Source organism: Phoca vitulina, unplaced genomic scaffold (genome assembly GCF_004348235.1).
Source record: "Phoca vitulina isolate PV1807 unplaced genomic scaffold, GSC_HSeal_1.0 scaffold51, whole genome shotgun sequence".
Lineage (NCBI taxonomy): Eukaryota > Metazoa > Chordata > Mammalia > Carnivora > Phocidae > Phoca > Phoca vitulina.
In genome coordinates, this window is record NW_022589754.1 from 1,448,124 (window position 1) to 1,472,501 (window position 24,378).

The following is a 24,378-nucleotide window of genomic DNA, read 5'->3' on the forward strand; positions in this document are numbered from 1 at the left end:
TAGGAATAAACCTAACCAAAGAGATGAAATATCTGTACTCTGAAAACTATAAAACACAGATGAAAGAAATTGAAGATGACACGAAGAAATGGAAAGATATTCCATGCTCATGGATTGGAAAAACAAATATTGTTACAATGTCTATACTACCCGAAGCAATCTACACACTTAATCCAATTGCTATCAAAATACCACCAGCATTTTTTACAGAGCTAGAACAAACTGCTAAAATTAATGGAACTACAAAAGATCCCAAATAGTCAAAGCAACCTTGGGAAAAAAAAAAAAAAAGCAAAGCTGGAGGCATCACTATTCCAGACTTCAAGTTATATTACAAAGCTGTAGTAATCAAAACAGTATGGTGCTGGCACAAAAATAGACACAAAGATCAATAGAACAGAATAGAAATACCAGAAATGAACCCACAACTATATCATCAATTAATCTTCAATAAAGGAGGAAAGGATATTCCATGGGAAAAAGAATTTCTCTTCAGCAAATGGTATTGGGAACATGGGACAGCCACATGCATAAGAATGAATCTGGACCACTTCCTTACACCAAACACAAAAATAAACTCAAAATGGATTAAAGATAAGAAACCATTAAAATACCAGAGGAGAACACAGGCAGTAACCTCTGACATTGGCCATAGCAACTTCTTTCTAGATATGTCTCCTGAGGCAAGGGAATCAAAAGCAAAAATAATCTCTTGGGACTTCATCAAAATAAAATGCTTCTGCACAGTGAAAGAAACAACAAAACTAAAAGGCATCCTATAGAGTGGGAGAAGATATTTGCAAAGGACATATCTAATAAATGGTTAGTATTCAAAATACATAAAGAGCTTATAAAACTCAACACCCAAAAATGAAAAATCCAATTAAAGTTGGGTAGAAGACATGAATAGACATTTTTCCAAAGAAGATATACAGATGGCCAACAGACACATGAAAAGATGCTCAACATTACTCATCATCAGGGAAATAAAAAACTACAATGAGATTTCATCTCACATCTCTCAGAATGGCTAAAATCAACAACACAAGAATCAATAGGTGTTGGTGAGAATGTGGGGAAAAGGGAACCCTCTTGCACTGTTGGTGGGAATGCAAACTGGTGCAGCCACTCTGGAAAATAGTATGGAGGTTCCTCAAAAAGTTAAAAATAGAACTACCCTATGATCCAGCAATTGCACTACTAGGTATTTATCCGAAGAATACAAAAATAATGATTCAAAGGGATACAGGCACCCCAATGTTCATAGCAGCCTTATCTACAATAGGCAAATTCTGCAAATAGCCCAAGTGTCCACTGACTGATGAATGGATAAAGAAGATGTGGTACATATATACAATGGGATATTACTCAGCCATAAGAAATAATGAAATCTTGTCATCTGAAGGACGTGGATGGAGCTAGAGAGTATTATGCTCAGTGAAATAAGTCAGAGTAAGGCAAATAACATAGGATTTCACTCATATGTGGAATTTAAGAAAGAAAACAAAGGAGCAATCGGGGGGAAAAAAAGCCTTAACTATAGAGAACAAACAAACTCCTTTACTAAAATGGAGCTGGGTGGGGGGGATGGGTGAAATAAGTGATGGGGATTAAGGAGGGCACTTATTGGGATAAGCACTGAGTGTTGTATGGAAGTGTTGAATCACTATGTTGTACACCTGAAACAATATTACACTGTATGTTAACTAACAGCAATTCAAATAAAAACTTAAGAAAAAATAAACAAAATAGCCATGTATCCCAGATCTGCACCCTCAGGTAAGCAGAGATAGCATAAGCAAAGTGATGATTTTCCCTTAATTGGAAATTTGCTGCTGGTATTTGGAAAGAAACTTCAAATTCTTGGGTGTGCTCAAGTAAAGTGGTGAGGTATTTTTTTTTTTTTTTTTTTGGCTGTCTGTTAGATATTTTCCAAATGTTTTATAATAAGCATGTATTCTGAAATAAAATAAAATATAGCAAATATTATGAAAATAATAAGTGGTACTTACTGATAGATGCCTCCAAAGCACCTTAAGTTTTTATTTCAGAAAATATCCTATATGTTAGCTTTGTTCTAGTCTGGCTCCCTGCATTAAGCTCCACCCCTCCCACCCACCCCCTATCCCCCAGTCCACTCAATTTTCTGCCTTTTCTTTTTCTTTTATTTCTTTTTATTTGCATTTTCAGAAGTAAAAACTAAAAGCCTGTGAAATTAAAAGGGATAGGAAAAAAAAATATTGGCTCTGAGGTATATGGAGATTCCAACAAATTTAAATTCTGTTTGCTATAGATTAAAACTATACAAATGCCTTTTCAACTGTGAATATTCATTTAGACGAAACCAAGCTAGGGTCAGAATTTAGAATATAGGATTTTACTTTGCATCTTCATAAAAGGGCATGTTATGAGTTGGAGTCATTTTAATGCATAAACATATCCATATTTTTAGATGGGAATTATATTAAATTTAAAACATTTTGTTAGAGCAGACAATGCATGCAGTTTGAAATCTTAGAATTTGGCAGGTCTTGGCGTATGTAATTCACTACATAGACTGTAATAAAATAGTATGTTAACTCTAATAATAACATTTAAAAAATTTTTCTGATAAGGTCTGGAAATGACAAAAACCTCAAATTAATATGTATACTTTTATTAAATATAATCATTTAGACTTTGAGTTCCCAAACTGGATAACACTGCCACCTTGTGGCAAACACTGATTATTGAAGATTTTGTTTAAATATTAAAACAACAACAACTTAGTTTTTCCCTGATGTTATTACAGCTACAGTGTAAAGATATTTGCATGGCTAATGGAGGCAATCTCATTCTGTATTCCGAAGATGGGACAATTTGTGTTAATAAGTAAGTGAGCAAGAATATGCATTGTTGGTGTGTTCTCTTAAAATCAAAATTGCATAATACTCAAACTCAACATTCTTTAAAAAGAAAATGAAAACCTAACATGGCTTTCAAGTGATGTAAATGTTTATGAGCCAAAATACAGAAGAAACTATTTAACAGAGCTAGGTCACTAAACTGGAATTTCTAGTTTTACCTCTTTAAGGGATCAACTGGACATGTGCCTCCTCTAAAAAAGCAGGAAAAAAAAGTCAAACATCCCCATGATAAATTATGCAAATGGTTTGATTTTAAAAAGCAAACAGCAAGATTCCTTCACCCCTTTCATGGCATTTCAGAAAAACCAAAATGGTAACTGGGTTTTCCTAATTTTGTCTGAACTTTTCATTGTGTGACCTAAGTCAGGTTATCTAATGTCTCTGAGTCTGTCTCCTGAAAAAATGGTCATAATAATATCATCTACATCACTGGATTGTTGTGAGGATAAAATGAATTATTGCAAGTAAATTGTTCCTTAAAATCATGCCTGACATCATAGGAATCGTTCATAAAATTTTAGCTCTCATTATTATTACAAATGGATTGAGATCAAATTACCTACATATATGTTGGGTTTAGCATAATTCTGTGATGTGACTTGATTTGCCTGTCATTATATGAAAATGGGCCCTCTAGGTTCCATTTATAGCCAGTATAGGCCAAATGGTGATTGTGGCCCCACAGTTCTATTTACTGTTCTGTCCATGGGCTGGGCTTTGGATTCTGTCCCCATTCTGCCATGTATTAGACTTGGATAAACTACTTAATTCAAATTCCACTTTTTTATTAATAAAGTGTAGAACAACAGTATATATCTCACAGAGTTGCTTAGATGATTAAATGAAGTAATGCATTTATAAGGCTCTTAACACAGTGTGAGACTTAAAATAGCCTCAACCAAGGTTCTCTGGTATAATCAAAAAACAAAAGTCACTCCATCTGTAACAATTTTAGCACCATTTACATAATATACATTATTGTGGAAATGAGCCAACAAATAAAATGGTGGGAGAAGGGTTCTTGTGAGGGAGGATGGGGTTAAAAGATAATCTTGATTTCACAGATATGGGGGTGGAGAATAAGCATAGTGTGTGTAAGAGGCAGGATAGTGTGATGGTAAAATGCCTGAAAATGGAGTTGAATACACCTCTGCCTGAATTCAGGCTCTTCCCAACTGTTGAGGCCTTGGTTAGTTTACCAAATCTTTTGAACTATTTTCTGCAGAAGTGGGGATAATAGGATTGCTATGGGATTAAATGAGAAAATGTAATGTGCTTCCCACTGAGCCTAGGTCATAAGTCAATAAATAGTAACTAGTTATTTTTAATTATTTATAAAGAAGTATTTTCTGCATTAGAGACTTGGGCACCTCATTAAGACAACCTTTTTAAGCATTCTAGTTTCTATGCCTATGGGAAAGAGGTGGTAAGTGGAAGTAAGGACAGAAATAGGAAGCGAATTATTTCAGGGCCGGGGCAGAGGGAAAGCAGAATTAAAGCAACTATCTTTGAATTGAGTGGTTAAAATAGCAGGCACTTTTAGGGAGAACGCCAAGCATAAGCTCTCAGACTCCTTCCAGCTTCTTGCTTCACCCTCTTAAGCTCCAGGAAAGGAGGAAATAAAGTGGTGGTCAAGCAGGCCCTGTCCCTCACCACATGGGGGAGCACTTAGGCACGTAAATATGAGCATTGTGACTTCCATCACTATGACGCAGTGACTGTGCAAGGGGGTGAAGCAGTAATACTCCCCCAGGGTCATTTTCTTCTTCCCCTCGCTTCCAGCCTGTTGGCAGAGAAAGGCCAGATGACAACCTGAAACCCAGCCAAGCCTACAGCTGTAATCGCTGGTGAGGTCAACTCCAGCAAATCAGAGGCATCGATAATCTTCTTTAGGTAGTCCTTTATTTTCCCCATTCTCATCTTGATAGAGGGGTCTCAAAGTACGAATCAAGTGGAGAAAAAAACAGAAACGTCCTAGAGCCTCCCACTACAGCGCTGTAGTTAAGGACTCCTGCTCCATCAAGATACTTAGTCACTGGCCAACCAGGCATCTGCCAACCCATCATCTGCCAGCCAGTCCTCAGCCAACCAGTCATAAGTCAACAAGTCCTTAGCCAACCAGGAATGAATCAACTTGGCATGAACCAATCAGGCATGAAACAATCAAGCTTACCAGACATGAACCAACCAGGGATGAGCCAGCCAGGCACGAGCTCATTTGGTACGAACCAACTGGACATAAACCAACCAAATACAAGCTTACCTGACATGAACCAACTGAGCATGAAACAACCAGTCAGGAGCCAACCAGGCACATGGCAACCAGGTATGAGCCAACCAGGCCTGAGCCAGCCAGGCATGTGGCGACCAAGCATGAGGCAACCATGCTTGAGCCAATTCAGCACAAGTCAACTAAGCATGAGGCAACCAGGTCCAACCCAACCATGCACGAGACAACCAGGCCTGAGCCAATGCAGTATGAGTCAATCAGGCATGAGACAACCAGGCCTCAACCAATTCAGTATGAGTCAATCAGGCATGAGACAACCAGGCCTCAGCCAATTCAGTATGAGTCAATCAGGCATGAGACAACCAGGCTGGAGCCAATCAGGCACAAGTCAAGCAGGAACAAGCCAATCAGGGACAAGCCAAGCAGGCATGAACCAACCAAGTCCAAGCCAACCAGGCATAAGGCAACCAGGCAGAAGCCAATCAGGCATGAGGCAACCAAGCATGAATTCTTTCCGAGTAAGACCTGCAGAGGCTCATGACTGCCCAGAAATCTTGCGCCTAATTAAAGTAAGCGTCTTTCTCCTTATTCTGTGGAGTTTCATGGCATTAGTTTAGGGCTGAGAGTAAGGAAGGCATAGGCTGGGTTTGAATCCTAGCTCTGCTAATTATGACCCACGTACACAACTTTCTGGAAGTTACTGAACCTCTCTAGGTTTCAATTTTCACATCTAAAATCAAGATCATAGTACTATCTATATCAAAAAATTGTTGTAATAATGTAAAATAATTACACATAAATTTCTTGACTTAAAGTAGTGGGCTCAGGAAGGGGGGGGGGAGATGAATTCATGGATATTTCAGGGACCTAGTATGTTGTCCGTCCTAGGGAAAATTTATCTTTAAGAGGATCTTAGAGAAAAGGAATGTTTCACTTAAATGAATGACCTATCAGTAATAGAATTTCAGGTATTAATGTATAAGATTTTAGGGTAGCAAGTCTTGTTGCTTTTAAGACCACACCTACATGTAGAACCTAATGATTGTGCCGAAAAAAAATTCATCCAGAACAAATTTTCCATACAATTTCAGATAGTTCTTTGACTCCTGAAGCCCATCCACACCCATCCACAGACAACCTCCAGGAATCCAAGGAGTTGGGTTAAAAATGTCTGATTTAAAAAATCATTTTTAAGGAGGTAATTATGGTTTTCCTGGAAATCATCCCAGTATATAGTAAAGGGGACAAACTAATAGCCATGGTTACTGTGCTTAAGTTCTGTGGCACTCAAACAATCACTTATGTGATGCACAGCCTAAACAATTCCATATAAAAGTAGTAGCCTAGATTTTTAATGGAGTAAATATGAGGCTGGAATAAGGCACAGGTTATAGATAAGAGAACCTTATAAAAAGAGTTTTGCAATGAAAATGTTTCCATCTACTAATTTATATATACATATATTTTATATATATATTAATTTATATATTTTTTTCTATTTATCTATCATATATCTATCTATCTATCATCTATAAATCCTTAAATCAGGCCACATTCCTTTCTCTTTGATCAGAGAATGTGTTTTAATGGCCAAAATAAAACACCAAATGTTTTCTAGTGAAATCTATCTGCTGAAATGATGCTAGGTCCTATTACAGATCTGTAAGAACTGGGTTATTTATATCTTCTACTTTATTCTATCCCCACAAGTTCCCACATCATTTCTCTAACTGGCATTAATCTGCATGATCAGATCATCAATCAAAATACTACACACAACATGTTAATTATTCCAGAAGCACGTTTTTCCATGTAGAAAAAAACACTTAAACTTTTTGGAGCTTAGTATCTGACACCCAGTTGGCAATTAATGAATTTATTACTGAATGGCAGTGAATCTCTCTATCCAGAAAACTTACCTTCCTTATCTTTCCAAACATCACCAAGGGAAAAAGAGATCCCTGGACCCTCCCACTTCAATGAACCTGTCATCTGTGGAGTTCCTGACCACATTTAATTTTAAACTTGCCTCATGTATCTGAATATAAACTAGAAGTTTCTTGGGAATAATTTTAATGAGTATTCACTAGAAAAATACTAGAAAAGCTAAATTACTATTATAGACATGAGACATTATTTACTCATAGGTATGAATGTAATAATTAAGTAGCTTTGAGCTTTATGTTCTAATAATCTGAAAGTGGGCAGTGACTTCCCAAGCATGAGATCCAAACCATGTATTATTTTGAATGTGCAAAAAAATGATATAGTGAAAAGCCACACTGACAAAGTCTAAACTGGGAAAAACACCTCACAGGCAAACATGACAGACCTTTCATAAAGTCTACTAGCTTTATTGTATATAGACTTTGTGACATCTACCTTGAATATTCAGGAACATTTTTAACTTTACTTCAACCTTTCTGGTTGTATTCAAGACTAGTTACCTGGACAGCCTATCTTCATGAGTGAGTTATTGAAATAGTTGATCTTCTCTCGACATACATTTAGATTTTAAGGTTCTAGATGACTGGAGTTAATTCTCACTCACTTTTATTAATACCAACTGGGACATCTTACATTAATAAATGCTCAATAAATAAGTGCTCAAGAAAAACTTCATGATTATCATCTTAAGAATTTATTATTAAGCCATAAACTGAAAGTTTTCTCTACTTTGATAGGAATTGGCTTCCTGTGAAAACATGCTAGATTCAGTGAAGTTAACAGTAACAGGTAAGATGTTTTATAGTATTTTCAGAGCTGAAAAAAAAAAACATGGCATAATGTACACACACATACTACTTGTACCTAGATATGTGGAAGCTGCTGTCTTTGGTACACAAAGATGATGCCATTAATAGTGCCTACATGTGCAGGACATTAGTTTGGTAGCTTTGTCAGTGAACCACTATATTTTCCCCATTTTTTAAGTACAAAATTCATATTTAAGAGCTTTTACATCTTATGGCTGCAATAGACTTCAACTAATTTTCAAAATGTAGAATGAGAAATGTAACTGCTCAAAGAAAGTAAATTTAATGCCCAATACGTTCATAGTAGCCAAATAGGATGAAATAGATAAACAGAAAATGACAGACTATTTTCAAGATATTCACTACATTTTGATAGCCAGCAATGTTAAAAGGATAGGCTAGTGTTTTACAATGAATTAGAACTTTTTAGGCAGGAAATATGAACATTAAGAGAGGATTAAAGCATATAAAATTACACACTTGGAATTCCAAATGAATTTGAGGATGGGCTTTACCATTTCTGTGAAAAGAGATAAGGCCTGGAATTTTGATAGCCATTGCATTAAATTTTTAGGCCACTTTGGGTAGTACTGACATTTTAACAATGTTATGTCTTATCTATGAATACAAGAGGTTTTTCAACTTACTTAGGTCCTTTTCTTTCAGCAATGTTTTTTGTAGTTTTCAGCATGCAAATATTTCACCTCTTTGGTTATATTAACTCCCAGTTATTTATTTTAGGGGCTACTGTAAATGGAGTTGTTTTCTTAGTTTACTTTTTAGTTTGTTCTTTTTGTGTATAGAAACAAAAATGACTTTTGTTTGTTGATCTTATAGATTGCAAATTTGCTGAGTGCCTTTATTAGCTATAGTATCTTTTGGATTCTTTGAGGTTTTTTATCAGTAGGATTGTGTCATCTGCAGAGATCATTTTACCTCTTTCTAATTTAGATAGCTTTTATTTCTTCTTCTTTTCTAATAGTTTTGGCTATAACTTCCAGTACAATGTCGAAAAGCAGTAGTAAAAGTGGGCATCCTTGTCTTCTTAATCTTAGGGGGGATGCTTTAAGCCATTCACCATTGAGCATGAAGTTAACGGTTTTTTATAAGTACCCTTTATAATGTTGAAGAATTTTCCTCTATTCCTGGTTTTCTGAGGGCTTTTGTCATGAAGGTGTATTGTATTTTGTCAAATGCCTTTCCTGCATCAATTGAGATGTTCATGTGCTTTTTTCCTTTTGTTAATATGGTGTATTATATTGATTTCTTATGTTGAACCTTCCTCTCTTTCCTAGGATAAATCACACCACACAGTGCATCATAGTTTTTGATGTAGTGTTCCATGATTCATTGTTTGCATATAACACCCAGTGCTTCATGCAATACGTGCCCTCCTTAATACCCATCACCGGGCTAACCCATCCCCCCACCCCCCTCCCCTCTAAAACCCTCAGTTTGATTCCTGGAGTCCATAGTCTCTCATGGTTCGTCTCCCCCTCTGATTTCCCCCCTTCATTTTTCCCTTCCTTCTCCTAATATCCTCCATGCTATTCCTTATGTTCCATTAATGAAACCATATGATAATTGCCTTTCTCTGTTTGACTTATTTCATTTAGCATAATCTCCTCCAGTCCCACCCATGTTGACGCATCCAGAAAGGATGCAAAAGTAGGGGATTCATCCTTTCTGATGGCTAAGTAATATTCCATTTATTTATTTGAGAAAGAAGGCCAGAGAGAGCAAGAGTGGGGGAAGGGGCAGAGGGAGAGGGAGAAGCAGATTGGGGAGCTGGCCATGGGGTTAGATCCCACGACCTGGGATCATGACCTGAGCCAAAGGCAGATGCTTAACTGACTGAGGCACTCAGGCATCCCTTTTGTGATGTCTTTACCTGTCTACAGTATCAAAGTAATACTGACCTCATAGAATGAGTTAGGAAATGTTTCTTCCTCTTCACACTTTTTTGGAAGAGTTTAAGGATTATGTTAATTCTTCTTTAAATTTTTGATAGAATTCACCAGGGAAACCATCTCCTGGTTCCTGACTTTACTTTGTTGAGAAATTTTTTTTGATTACTGATTCAAACTCTTGTTACAGGTCTGCTCAGATTTTTTCTTGAATCAGTTTAGGTCATTTGTAAGTTTCAAGGAATTTGTTCATTTCTTCTGGGTTATCTAATTTCTTGGTGTAAATTTCATAGTATTTACTTATAATCCTTTTCATCTCTGTAAGGTCAGTAGTAGTGTTGCTTTATTTCTGATTTTAATTAACTTGCATCTTCTCTCTTTTTTGTCAGTCTAGTTTTCAATTTGTTGATATTTTCAAAGAACCAAATTTTGGTTTTACTGATTCTTCCCTATTGTACTTTTTCCCTTTATTTTGTTTATCTCTGCTCTAAACTTTATCATTACCTCCCTTCAGTTAGTTTTGGGCTTAGTTTGCTCCTTTTTTCTAGTTTCTTAAGGTATAAGGTTAGGTTATTGCTTGAGATCTTTAAGTTTCAAGCACTGCTTTCAGTGCATTCTATAAGCTTCATATGTTGCATTTTCATTTTCATTCATCTCTAAGTGTTTTCTAATTTCCCTTGTGATTTTTCTTTGACCTGTTGGTTAAGAGTGCATTAATTTCTACGTATATGTGATATTCCTAGTTTCCTTCTGCTGTTGATTTCTAGTTTCATTCCACTGTGATTGGAAAAGATACTTTGTATGATTTCAATCTTTCAAAATTTATTGACTTGTTTTGTGGCCTAACATACGGCCTATCCTAGACAAAGTTCCATGTGCACTTGAGAAAAATGTGCATTATGTTGTTGTTGGGTGGAGTGTACTTTGTATTTCTTTTAGGTCCATTTGATCTATATTGTTGTTCAAATCTAGCAAATTATTTATCTTCTGTCTGGTTGTTCAATACATTATTGAAATTGAAGACCTGAAGTTTCCTACTATTATTGTAGAGCTATTTTTCTGTCTTCAATTCTGTCAGTATTTGCTTCATTTAGTTTGGATCTCTGATTGGTACATAAATGTTTATAAATGTTGTATCTTCTTGGTGAATTGACCCTTTTATTATTAAATAATCTCCTTGTCTCTTGTAACAGTTTTAACTTAAAGTCTATTATGTTTGATATACTACAGCCACCTTAGCTCTCTTGGTTACTATTTGCATGAAATATCTTTTTTCCATTATTTTTCACTATCAACCTTTCTGTGTGTGTGTGTTTAAATCTAAAGTGAGTCCCCTATAGACAGTATAGAGTTGGATCATTTTTTTAATCCATTATGCTCATCTCTGTCTTTTGATTAGACTATTTAATCCATTTACATTTAAAGTAAATGAGGAGGGACTTCTTCCATTTTGCTGTTTTCTATATGCCATACAGGCTTTTTGTTCCTCATTTCCTCCACTGCTACCTTCTTTTGTGTTTTGTTGATTTTTGTATTGAAATATTTTGATTCCCTTCTCATTTCCTTATGTGTATATTTTATAGATATTTTCTTTGTGGTTATTATGGAAATTACATTTAACATCCTAAAGTTATAATAATCTAATTTGAATTTATACCAGCTTAATTCCAATAGCATACAAAACTCTTCTCTTATACATCTCCATTTCCCTTCTTTTATGTTATTGATGTTAGAGGTTACATCTTTGTACATTATGTGCCCAATAACATATATTAATAACTAATTTTATGCAGTTGTCTTTAAATTATGTAGAAAATAAAAAGTGGAGTTATAAACAAAATTAAAATAACTCTAGCCCTTATAATTGTCCATGCATTTACCTTTAACTAGGTATCTTTACTTTTATCTTTATTTCTTTATGTGGCTTTGAGTTACTGTCTAGCTTTCTTTCATGTCAACCTGAAAGACTTCTAGCATTTTATGCAGGGCAGGTATACTGATAATAAAATCCCTCAGGTTTTTGTTTCTTTGTTTTTGGTGGTGATCTGGGGATGTCTCAATTTCTCCCTCATTTCTGAAGGGCAGTTTTGGTAGAGATACAATTCTCAGTTGATAGGCTCCCCCCAGCACTTTGAATAGATAAACTCACGGCCTTCTCGTCTCTAAGGTTTCTGATGAGAAATCAGATGATAACCCTACTGATGATTCATTGTACATGACAAGTTCCTTCTCTCTTGCTGCTTTCAGAATTTTCTCTTTGTCTTTCAGCAGTTTGATTATGTGTCTTAGTGTTGCTCTTTTTGGTTTATACTACTTGGAGTTTGTTGAGCTTCTTGGATTTGTAGATACATTAATTGATTCAAATTTGGGAAGTTTTCAGCCATCATTTCTTCAAATATTCTTTTTTCCCCCTCTCTCTTATCATGCTAAGAATCTGCCTTATAGAGTGTATATTGGCCCATTTGATGGTGTTCCACAAAGCCCTTAGGCACTGTTTATTTTTCTTCATTGTTTTTCTTTCAGTTCCTGACTTGGTAATTTCAATTGTCTTATATTCAAATTCACTATTTTTTTTTTCTTCTGCTAGCTCAATTCTGATTTTGAACCTCTACAGTGCATTTGTCACTTCAGTTATTGTACATAATTATCAGCTTCAGAATTTTTGGTGGGGGTTCTTTTTTTTTTATAATTTGTATTTTGTTACTGAGATTCTTATTTTGTTCATATGTTTCCTGTTTTTGTGCCTGTCTTTCCTTTAGCTCTTTGAGCATCTTTAAGACAGTTGTTTTAGTCTTGTTCTAATACATGTGGGCTTCCTCAGGTATGTTTTCTATTGATTTACTTCATTCTTTTGAATGGGGCATAGTTTCCAATTTCTTTGTATGCCTTGTGATTTGTTGTTGAAAACTGGACATTTGAATCTTATGTTAACTCTGGAAATAAAATTCTCCCCCTTCCCCAGGGATGGCTGTTTTTTTTGTTTTTGTTTTTTATTGTTATAGGGTATCTCTGTAAGAGATCAGCCTGAGTTAAGTGTTTAAGGTGTTCTGAGGTCTTTTCTAAGTCTGTGTTTCCCTGGTCATGCATGGTAGCTTTCTAAATTCTCATGTGGCTCTTTTTACATCTGGAAGCTGCTTTCATTGGTGGCGGTTGGAAAAATGGTGGCCAACTTCTAAGCTCTCACCTCAGCATTAAGAGTAGCAATCCATGAGCAGAACACAGAACTCCAGTATTTGGAGGATAAGTCCCCTAATGCCTACCCTGGCTCCAGCAATCACTCAACAATTCATGTTGCTGTCTGTACAGCTGCTGCCATGAGGCAAGGGGGCAGGGGAGACTTGTAAGCCACCAGTGGGCTGATAGCTGAATTTGACCAAAATTAACTGCAGTTTACCAGCCAAGCTGTCCTCTGGAAGTTGTAAGTGTTCAAATAAACTCTAGAGTTCCAGAATATTCACTGCCAGTACAGTTGTAGAGGTGAAGAGATGAATTCCTGGTACTGCCTACTCTACCATCTTCCTTTTCTTTATTATAAACTTTCTAACATATTGTATATGAATTTATATTTCAGATTTACTCAGAGATGGCTTTGGGGACAATCCCCTTTTCTACTGCCTAATTGCAGAAGTACACAATCAACAAAAACCATCAGGTAAAATAAATCTGCCTCTTCCAATTTAATCTGGGGTATACTTTCTCTACCCTGAAAATGAAGAACAATTTGATAGCACAGAATTACTACTAAACAGAGTAGAAGAGTATAAGTACATAAACTTAGTTTTTATTTTTTGTTTTTTTACAGAAAATGTGTGGTATGTATTCGTATATGCATAGGAAAAAATTTGGAAGAATATACATTATTAAAAGATGGCCTGTCTTTTTTTAAGATTTTGTTATAAGGGACCTAAAGCTACATTATGTATTTTTTGTACTGTTTGATAGTTTGTCCAGTAAGCTTTTATTAGTTTAACAAAGAAAACACTAAGATATTCAATTTTAGAGGAAAGAACACTCTTAAGATTCAAAGCATTAATCTCGTTGTACCTTCTCTTCCCTCTTCTAGGCAAAGTGACTGTTGGATTTGCCATGTACTACTTTACGTACGACCCCTGGATTGGCAAGTTACTTTACCTAGAGGACTTTTATGTCATACAAGCTTACCGAGGTCGAGCTACACTTATATTATTACTTATAGTTTAAAAATTAAAATGGCATATTTTAAGGAGTAGAGATAGGACTTCACTATAAATATGGTATTTAAGTTAGTTTATGTAACTCACTTCTATTTCATGAGACTGATCACTATCCTAGTTATCCTTGCATATGGGGAAAACTCAATCACAGATTAGAAAATGACTTTCTTTTTAGTTCCCATCAAAGCTTGAATAAGCCAAATTATCACAGCTATCCTTTTATCTTCAAAAAATGCATTTATATTTTAGGTTGTTTTGTCTGGAAGTGAATAAGAAATATACTATATTATGAGAGTGACAGGGACTCATTTCTGCTTCACCAATCTTTAAATCCAAAATCTTTTCTATTACCTTTGGAACCACTTTACAATTAGGAAGAAGATATTAAAAACATTCATGAGTTGAGTTTCAACACAAGCTATTAAGAATATATAACAGCCACATATAGGGTTTCATATTTTACTTCTTTAAGATTAAAGCAAAACTTGTTAAGTGGATTTTTAAAACTCGTGTCATTTTCCATTATCTATTTAAAAGGTCTAGGTATTGGAGCTGAAATGCTGAAGAGGTTAAGTCAGGTATGTATTACATTTAGTATTGGTATTCTGTATGTTGTCATTTTCTTCATTAAATATTATTTAACAGGGTGTAAATTAATTTATCTCACCTTCTGAACATAACCTCAAAACATACTTATTTTTTATTTCAATTAAAATAGATCTTCAAATCAGATAGTCACATAATTATATTTGAATTATGTTTAATCAAAAATTGATTTCTATGTAACCCACAACCATACTATACACCACTTTGCTATAAAGCAGAAGTAAGCAAGAGGGAGATTAGAAGGCAATTCTACCTATAAAATAGGTCCATGGTATGAATATAAGAATAGCATAAAAATGACTTCTGGGAAGTTGGAGTAGGAGCCTCCTAAGCTCATTTTGTCCCAGGGACACACCTAGAAAACAGCCACATCAGTGCAACCAACCCAGAAAATGACCTAAAGACTAGCAGAAGAGACATCCCACAGTTAATCAAAGGGAGGAGTCCACATTGAAAAGGGTAGGAGAGACAGAGACAAGGTCAAGAACCAGATTCCTGGGGAGACTAACCACAAATGGGAGGGACACCACAAGCACATAGAAGGGAGAGGTCAGACCCCACAGCAGGCAACCCAGGCATGGGGGATCTGCATTGGAGACAAGTGCCCATAACATTTGACTTTGAAAACCATGGGGCTTAACTTCTCAAATTTTTACAACCAGTTGGGCTTAACTCCAGGAATGTTAAAAATCAGTGGGCTTAGCGCTGAGAGTGAGAGGGCAATAGGAAATGGAGTCCCCAACCTTAAAGAGACAGCATAACAAACAACCCCACCAGGACAGAACACAGAAGCAGCAGTATGAAAAATGCCTAGGGTATCCATGAAGATTTATTTACAAATCTCAGAATATGTGCTGGAGGGGCAGGGATCTTTAGGAGACTATGCCAAGAATAAAAAAGCTGGTGGGAGTCATTTCTCTCTTCCCCAAACCCCTACTTCCCAGCCTAGATAGCTGGATACTTGTGGGAAACGGGGTATGCTGTACCTACCTTGCTAATACCATGCATCCCACCCCACATTCTCCTGTGGATCCACTCCATCCGTTTCACCCCACTCAGCAGGAGTCTCTCCAAGCAGCTCCTGTCAGGTCTTATTCGAGCAGCTCTGGCAGTGACCTGCACCAGTCCAAAATGACTCCTGCCTTGTGGAGAGGGAAAGATAACCCCATACATCAGTTCGACTGCAGCCCTAGCAGCCAAACCTAGTAACTGGCAGTGCAGAGAGTGCCCTGCTGATCAGTGGGTCTGCAGCACCAGCACATGGACTGGGGGCAGGCACCTGATATGATAACTGGCCCTGTCCACCAACAAAAACCTCAGGGGTAGCAGAGGGAGAGACTTCTGCAGTTTGGGGTCACTGCAGCCATGGCACTGGGGACAGGCATCTGGTCTGCCAGCCTTGCCCACCAATAAAAGCCTCTCAAGGTACAAGGTAGGGAGAGCACCCTGCAGGTGGGTGCTACCACAGCCCTAAGAGACAAACTGGGGATAGCATTTGATTTGTTTATAGCCACTGCCCACCAACATAAGCCTCTTAGGAGACAACGCAGGGAATGCACTCTGCAGTCTGGTATGACTTCAGCCCCAGCAAACTGGGCTTAGGGCAAGCATTTTGGTCTGACTGCTGACAATGCCCAACTGTAAGCCTATTGCCACAGAATGGCCCTTTAACAGCACAGGACCAAATATGGCCCACAAAAATCAAAGCAGGCCATTGCAGCCAACTGGACTGAAAGCAAATGAGGCTTAGCCACAACAGTAGGGCACACACAAACCAAATAGAAGACACCCATGAAGCACCTGGTTCTGGTGAACAGGAGACATTGTGCTACAGGGCACCACAGGACCTCTTCTTTGTAAGGCCACTACATTCAAGATCAGGAGACATAATTGATTTTCCTTACATATAAACAAACACAGAGAGTTAGACAAAATAAGACAGAGGAATATATCCCAAATGAAAGACCAGGAAAAAACCACAGCAAAAGAGCTAAATGAAATGGAGACAAACAAGTTACCTGATAATGAATTCAAACTAATGGTCCTAAAGATACTGGACTTGAGAAAAGTGGAAAATCACAGGAAAACCTTCAACAAAGAAATAGAAAACAAAAAAGTAACCAATCAGGGATGAATAATTTAATAACTGAAATGAAAAATAGACTAGAGGAAATCAATAGATTAGAGGAGGCAGAAGAACAGATCAGTGAGCTGGAGGACAGAGTAATGGAAAGGAACAAAGCTGAACAGGAAAAAGAAAAAAAAAATACAAATGAGAACATGTTTAGGGAACTCAGCAACATCATCAAACCTAATAAAATTTGCATTATATGGATCCCAAAAAGAGAAAAGAGAAGGGGGCAGAAAATTTATTTGAAGAAATAATAGCTGAAAACTTCTCTAATCTGGGGAAGGAAACAGATACTCAGATCCAGGAGGCACAGAAAGTCCCTAAGAAAATCAACCCAAGCAGATCCACACCAACACACATAATAATTAAAATGGCAATAAAGTAGTGATAAAGAGAGAATTTTAAAAGCAATAAAAGTTACATGCAAGGGAAATCCCATAAGGCTATCAGCTGATTTTTCAGCAGAAACTTTGCAGGCCAGAAAGGACCGGCATGATATATTCAAAGTGATGAAAGGAAAAAACTTGCAACCAAGAACACTCATTTCATGGCTATCCAGCAAGGCTATCATTCAGAACAGAAGTAGAGATAAAGAGTTTCCCAGACAAACAAAAAGCAAAACAGTTCATTACAACTAAACCAGCCTTAGAAGAACTATTAAAGGGAATTCTTTGAGTGGGAAGAAAACATGATAATCAGGAGTAAGAAATTATGAAAGGAAAAAACTTGAGTTAAATACAAACAAACAAACAAAAAAGCCATAGATGAATCACTTATAAAACCAGTATGGAGGTTAAAGCACAAAAACAGTAAGACCGAGTGTATCTATAAATATCAAGTCAAAGGATTCACAAAATGAAAGGGCGTGAAGTAGGACATATACATAAAATGGTGGGGGGAGGATAAAAATTTACTGCTTTTAGAATGGGTTCTTAAAAAGGGGCGCCTGGGTGGCTCAGTCAGTTAAGCGTCTGTCTTTGGCTCAGGTCATGATCCCAGGGTGCTGGGATCGAGCCCCACATCGGGCTCCCTGCTGAGCAGGAAGCCTGCTTCTCCCTGTCCCTCTGCCATTCTCTCCACTTGTGCTCTCTGGCTCTATTTCTCTGTCAAATAAATAAACAAAATCTTTTTTAAAAATAGAATGGGTTCAAAATTAATCGACCATCAACTTAATATAGACTGCTACACTATATGCATGTTATGTATGAGCCAAATGGAAACCACAAACCAAAAATATCTAACAGATACACAAAAAATTAAGAGAAAGGAACCCAAGCATATCACTATAGAATGCTATCAAAGACAAGGAAAGTGCAAGAGAAAAAAGTAATAGAGAAGAACAGCAAAAATACCTGTAAAACAGGTAACAAATGGCAATAAGTACATACCTATCAATAATTACTTTGAATATAAATGAACTAAATGCTCCAATCAAAAGACATAGGGTGACTGAGTGGATATAGAAGCAAGACCCAATGATAAGCTGCCTACAGGAGTCTCCCTTCAGAACTAAAGTTACATGCAAATTGAAAGTGAAGGGATGGAAAGATATTTACCGTGCAAATGTAAGTGAAAAGAAAGCTGGGGTATGAATACTTAGACAAAATAAACTTTAAAACAAAGACTGTAACAGGAGACAGAGAAGAACACTACATGATTACAAACGGAACAATCCAACAGGAGGATATAATCACTGTAAATATTTATGCACCCAATATAGGAGTATCTCATACATAAAGCAACTATTAACAGACATAAAGAAAGAAAAACATGACATTAATACAATGATAGTAGGGGACTATAACCCTCAGTTACATTAATGGATACACCATCCAGACAGAAAATCAAGGAAACAGTGGCTTTGAATGAAACATTGGACCAGATGTATCTAAAAGATATACTCAGAACATTCCATCCCCGAATAGTGGAATACACATTCTTTTCAAGTGTATCTGAAATGTTCTCCAGAACAGATCACAGTTTAGGCCACAAAACAAGTCTCCATAAACTCAAAAAGATTAAAATTTATCATGCATCTTTTCTGACTACAATGATATGAAACTAGAAATCAAACACAAGAAAAAATCTGGGAAGAACACAAATACCTTGAGGCTACAAACATGCTATTAAACAACGAACAGGTCAACCAAGAAATCAGAGGAGATTAAAAAAATACATGGAGGCAAATGAAAATGAAAATATAATGATCCAAAATCTTTGGGATCCAGGAAAAGTTGCTTTAAGAAGGAAGATTATAGCAATATAGGTCTACTTGATAAACTAAGAAGCTCAAATAAAGAACTAACCTTACACATAAAGGAGCTACAGAGAAAGAACAAAGCCCAAAGCCACTAGAAAGAAGAGGATAACAAAGAATGCAGCGGAAATCAATGAAATAGGGACTAAAAAAGAAAGAAAAAAAAAAAAAACCACCAACAATACAACAGATAAATGAAACCAGGAGCTAGTTCTTTGAAAATACCAACAAAATTGAAAACCTTTAGCCAGATTCATCAAAAAAAGGACTCAAATAAAATTAAAAGTGAAGGAGAAATAATAACCAATAATTCAGAAATATTAAGGATTATGAGAGTATTATGAAAAATTTTATGCCAACATATTGGACAACCTAGAAGAAATGGATAAATTCCTAGAAACATATGACCTTTGAAAACTGAATCAGGAAGAAATAGAGAATTTGAACAGACTAATTACTAGCAATGGAATTGAATCAAGCAATCAAAAAACTCCAAACAAAAGTTAGGACAGGACCAGATGGCATCACAGGTGAATTCTACTAGACATCTAAAGAAGAATTAACACCTTTTATTCTCAAACTATTCCAAAAAATGGAAAAGAAAGAAAAGCTTACGAATTCATTATACAAAGACAGCATTACCGTGATTTCAAAACCGGATAAAGACACTACAAAACAAGAAAACTAAAGGCAATATCTCTGATGAACATAGATGCAAAAATCATCACAAAATACTAGCAAACCAAACCCAAATATTCATTTTAAAAAATTTTCCCTATGATCAAGTTAGATTTACCATAGATGCAAGGGTGGTTTAATATTCACAAATCAATCAATGTCATACATCACATTAACAAGAGAAAGGATAAAAACCATACGATTATCTCAATAGTTGCAGCAAAAACATGTGAGAGCAGTAATCAAAAACCTCCCAAAAAACAAGAGTCCAGGGCCTGATGGATTCCCTGAGGAATTCTACCACACATTCAAAGAAGAAATAATACCTATTCTCCTGAAGCTGTTTCAAAAAATAGAAACAGAAGGAAAACTTCCAAACTCATTCTATGAGGCCAGTATTACCTTGATCCCAAAACCAGGCAAAGACCCCATCAAAAATGAGAATGACAGACCAATATCCCGATGAATTGGATGCCAAAATTCTCAACAAGATCCTAGCTAGTAAGATCCAACAGTACATTAAAAGGATTATCCATCTCAACCAGGTGGGATTTATCCCTGGGATGCAAGGGTGGTTCAACATTCGCAAATCAATCAATGTGACAGAACACAGTAAGAGAAGATACAAGAACCACATGGTCCTCTCAACTGATGCAGAAAAAGCATTTGACAAAATACAGCATCCTTTCTGGATTAAAACTTTTCAGAGTGTAGGGATAGAAGGAACATTCCTCAATTTCATAAAAACCATCTATGAAGAGCCCACAGTGAATATCATTCTCAATGGGGAAAAGCTGAGAGCCTTTCCCTTAAGATCAGGAACTTGACAAGGATGCCCACTCTCGCCACTATTGTTCAACATAGTACTGGAAGTCCTAGCAATAGCAATCAGACAACAAAAGAAATAAAAGGTATTCAAATTGGCAAAGAAGAAGTCAAACTCTCTCTCTTCGCAGATGACATGATACTTTATGTGGAAAACCCAAAAGAATCCACCCCCAAATTACCAGAACTCATACAGCAATTCAGTAATGTGGCAGGATACAAAATCAATGCACAGAAATCAGTTGTTTTCTTATACACAAACAATGTAACTGTAGAAAGAGAAATTAGGGAATCAATTCCATTTACAATAGCACCAAAAACCATAAGATACCTTGGAATAAACCTAACCAAAGAGGTAAAGGATCTATACTCTAGGAACTACAGAACACTCATGAAAGAAATTGAAGAAGACACAAAAAGATGGAAAAACATTCCATGCTGATGGATCGGAAGAATAAACATTATTAAAATGTCTATGCTGCCCAAAGCAATCTATACTTTCAACACCATCCCAATCAAAATGCCAATGGCATTTTTCAAAGTGCTGGAACAAACAATCCTAAAATTTGTATGGAATCAGAAAAGACCCGAATTGCCAAGGAAATGTAGAAAAAGAAAAACAAAGCTGGGGCCATCACATTGCATGACTTCAAGCTATATTACAAAGCAGGGATCACCAAGACAGCATGGTACTGGCACAAAAACAGACACATAGATCAATGGAACAGAATAGAGAGCCCAGATATGGACCCTCAACTCTATGGTCAATTAATCTTTGACAAAGCAGGAAAAAATATGCAATGGAAAAAGACAGATTCTTCAATAAATGGTGCTGGGCAAATTGGACAGCTATATACAGAAGAATGAAACTCAACTATTCTCTAACTCCATACACAAAGATAAACTCAAAATGGATGAAAGACCTCAATGTGAGACAGGAATCCATCAAAATCCTAGAAGGAAACATAGGCAGTAACCTCTTCGAAATCAGCCACAGCAACTTCTTTTAGGACACGTCTCCAAAGGCAAGGGCAACAAAAGCAAAAATGAACTTTTGGGACTTCATCAAGATAAAAAGCTCCTGCACAGCAAGGAAACAGTCAGCAAAACAAAGAGGCAACCCACAGAAATGGGAGAAGATATTTGCAAATGACACTATAGACAAAGGGCTGGTATCCAAGATCTATAAAGAACTTCTCAAACTCAACACCCAAAAAACAAATAATCCAGTCAAAAAATGGGCAGAAGACATGAACAGACACTTCTCCAAAGAAGACATACAAATGGCTAACAGACACATGAAAAAATGTTCAACATCATTAGCCATCAGGGAAATTTAAGTCAAAACCACACTGAGATACCACCTTACACCAGTTAGAATGGCAAAAATTGACAAGGCAAGAACAACAAATGCTGGAGAGGTTGTGGAGCAAGGGGAACCCTCTTACACTGTTGGTAGGAATGCAACCTGGTACAGCCACTCTGGAAAACAGTATGGAGGTTCTTTAAGAAGTTAAAAATAGAGCTACCCTATGACCAAGCAATTGCACTACTGGATATTTACCCCAAAGATACAAATATAGTGAAAAGAAGGGTCACATACACCCCGATGTTCATAGAGCAATGTCCCCAATAGCCAAACTGTGGAAGGAGCCGAGATGCCCTTCAACAGATGAATGGATAAAGAAGATGTGGTCCATATATACAATGGAATATTACTTAGCCATCAGAAAGGATGAATACCCAACTTTTGCATCCTTTCCGGATGTGTCAACATGGATGGGACTGGAGGAGATTATTTTAAGTGAAATAAGTCAAACAGAGAAAGGCAATTATCATACGGTTTTACTTATTTGTGGAACATAAGGAATAGCATGGAGGATATTAGGAGAAGGAAGGGAAAAATGAAGGGGGGAAATCAGAGGGGGAGACGAACCATGAGAGACTATGGACTCCAGGAATCAAACTGAGGATTTTAGAGGGGAGGGGGGTGGGGGGATGGGTGAGCCCAGTGATGGGTATTAAGGAGGGTACGTATTGCATGGAGCACTGGGTGTTATATGCAAACAATGAATCATGGAACACTACATCAAAAACCATGATATACTGTATGGTGACTAACATAATAAAAAAATTATAAAAACATAAAGAAAAAAACTGAATTGGATTTACAGAAAAAACAATGAGAAGACTTTGCAAATCATCTTTGGACTTTTCAAAGAAAGAGTTTTAAAACTCAACAGGACTTTTTTTCTTCTTACAGCTTTAAAGAACTCCAAGAGTTAACTATTGTATTATTATTTGGAAGTATTATACAGACATAGTGCCTTACATATAGACCTTTAATAAAATAAATGTGTTAATGAAGACTATGCTTTCAATTAAAAGTAATCTCTTTGTTTTTAAACAGATAGCCATCAGAAGCCAATGTAACTGCATGCACTTTCTTGTTGTCATTTGGAACCAGGCTTCTATTGACTACTATACTCGTCGAGGGGCTTTAGACCTTTCCTCTGAGGAGGGTTGGCATCTGTTCAGGTTTAATAGAGAAGTACTCATGGATATGGCAAAGGAAGAGTGAAAGATGACTCATCTCAACTTGTCCCAACATATGCTCCAACATTTGAATGTCACCTGAGTCCAACAGCAGTTTGACTTTGAGTGTTGTACAATACAGCAAGTGATCAAACTCTGGTTTGAGCAGGTCTTTTACTTTGAAACAGATTTGGCATATATAATCAACCTTCCTTTATCCAAACTAATACACTAATGACTAGTAACAGAGTTGATGATCCAAAAGAGTAGATAAATCAAGAATCACTTTATATTTAGTAGTAGGATATTTATTTTTTACCTACCATATCTCACTAAATTTTAGATGTTTATATTTTCACATCTTAACACAGCTGAAATTGGGATAATTATAATGATCAACTGGTATCACTTTTTTCTTAGAGGCAAATAACGTGTCTTAGATTTGACGAAATATGGATTCATTTGATTATAAACAGATCTGAGGTACAAAAAATTCATTTAAAATACTGAAGCTAAATTTTGAGGAGCTTACTTATGAAAAACTAGTAAGTGAACTATTTCCCTACCTTGAGTAGCTCAAGTACCACTGACTCCTTAATATCATCTCAGAACTACATTTTATCTCTGAGCATTTACAACTCTTTGGTTGTATTTATCTTAGGGAAGATACTACATATAACACGTGTATATACATACGTTTCTTTCTTTTCTAGTAGAAATATAAGCCCTTTCACAGAAGTATAATTACTTTTGTATCCTGTGTTGCAAACAGAACATGTGAGTTCCTACTATGTACCAGGTATTTCATAAGCATAAAAGCTGCACAAAGAGGATTCAGTCATAACCCACAAGGAGTCTTGTCTGTGAAAAAATACTAGTTTTAGCTTTATAATAAATTGGATGGGTTGTCACAACTATAAACACCCAAGTATAAAGGAATGTAGAATAGAGAGCATTTCACTCCTACCTTAGAGGATTGAGAAAGGTGACACTGGAATTGGGTTTGAAGGATGAGTAGGAAGTTAGAATATGGAACAGGAGGAAACAGAAAATAATTTCTAAGAGGAAATACCAGCATAGGCAGAAAAAAAAAAAAACCCTTAAAATAACAAAGCATGTTCAAGGAGTAAGTGATATGTTACAGATAAAATATAATATACATTGGCAGTAGGGTAGGAAAGGAGAGGGAAGATAGGATTAAAGTTGAATTGGGATCATAAGTGAAGGGCCTTGTATGCCATGCTTAGGTGTCTTGATTTGACGGTATAGGCGATGATGAGCCACTGAAGATTTCAGAGAGACAACTAACCATAATGGTTGTTAGAAAGACAACTATGTCATAATATGACAGATG

General features: G+C 36.4%; 1 protein-coding gene across 1 annotated transcript; it reads left to right on the forward strand.

Annotated features, from left to right (window-relative positions):
* The first annotated feature begins 4,325 nt into the window (after nt 1-4,325).
* Nucleotides 4,326-24,357, forward strand: SATL1 (spermidine/spermine N1-acetyl transferase like 1). Its single transcript, XM_032387883.1, has 6 exons — nt 4,326-5,705; nt 7,821-7,872; nt 13,371-13,451; nt 13,863-13,964; nt 14,530-14,570; nt 22,900-24,357. Exons 1-6 carry the CDS (start codon nt 5,031-5,033, stop codon nt 23,068-23,070), a joined length of 1,122 nt encoding a protein of 373 aa, XP_032243774.1. The 5' UTR covers nt 4,326-5,030; the 3' UTR covers nt 23,071-24,357.
* The last annotated feature ends 21 nt before the right edge of the window (nt 24,358-24,378 follow it).

What these genes read in the sequence shown, in the direction of transcription:
- SATL1 (XM_032387883.1), top strand. Translation starts at nt 5,031, where the DNA reads ATGAATCAACTTGGCATGAACCAATCAGGCATGAAACAATCAAGCTTA. An exon ending in AGTGAAGTTAACAGTAACAG is followed by an intron (nt 7,873 to 13,370) that starts GTAAGATGTTTT and finishes TTTATATTTCAG; the next exon opens with ATTTACTCAGAGATGGCTTT. An exon ending in CAATCAACAAAAACCATCAG is followed by an intron (nt 13,452 to 13,862) that starts GTAAAATAAATC and finishes TCCCTCTTCTAG; the next exon opens with GCAAAGTGACTGTTGGATTT.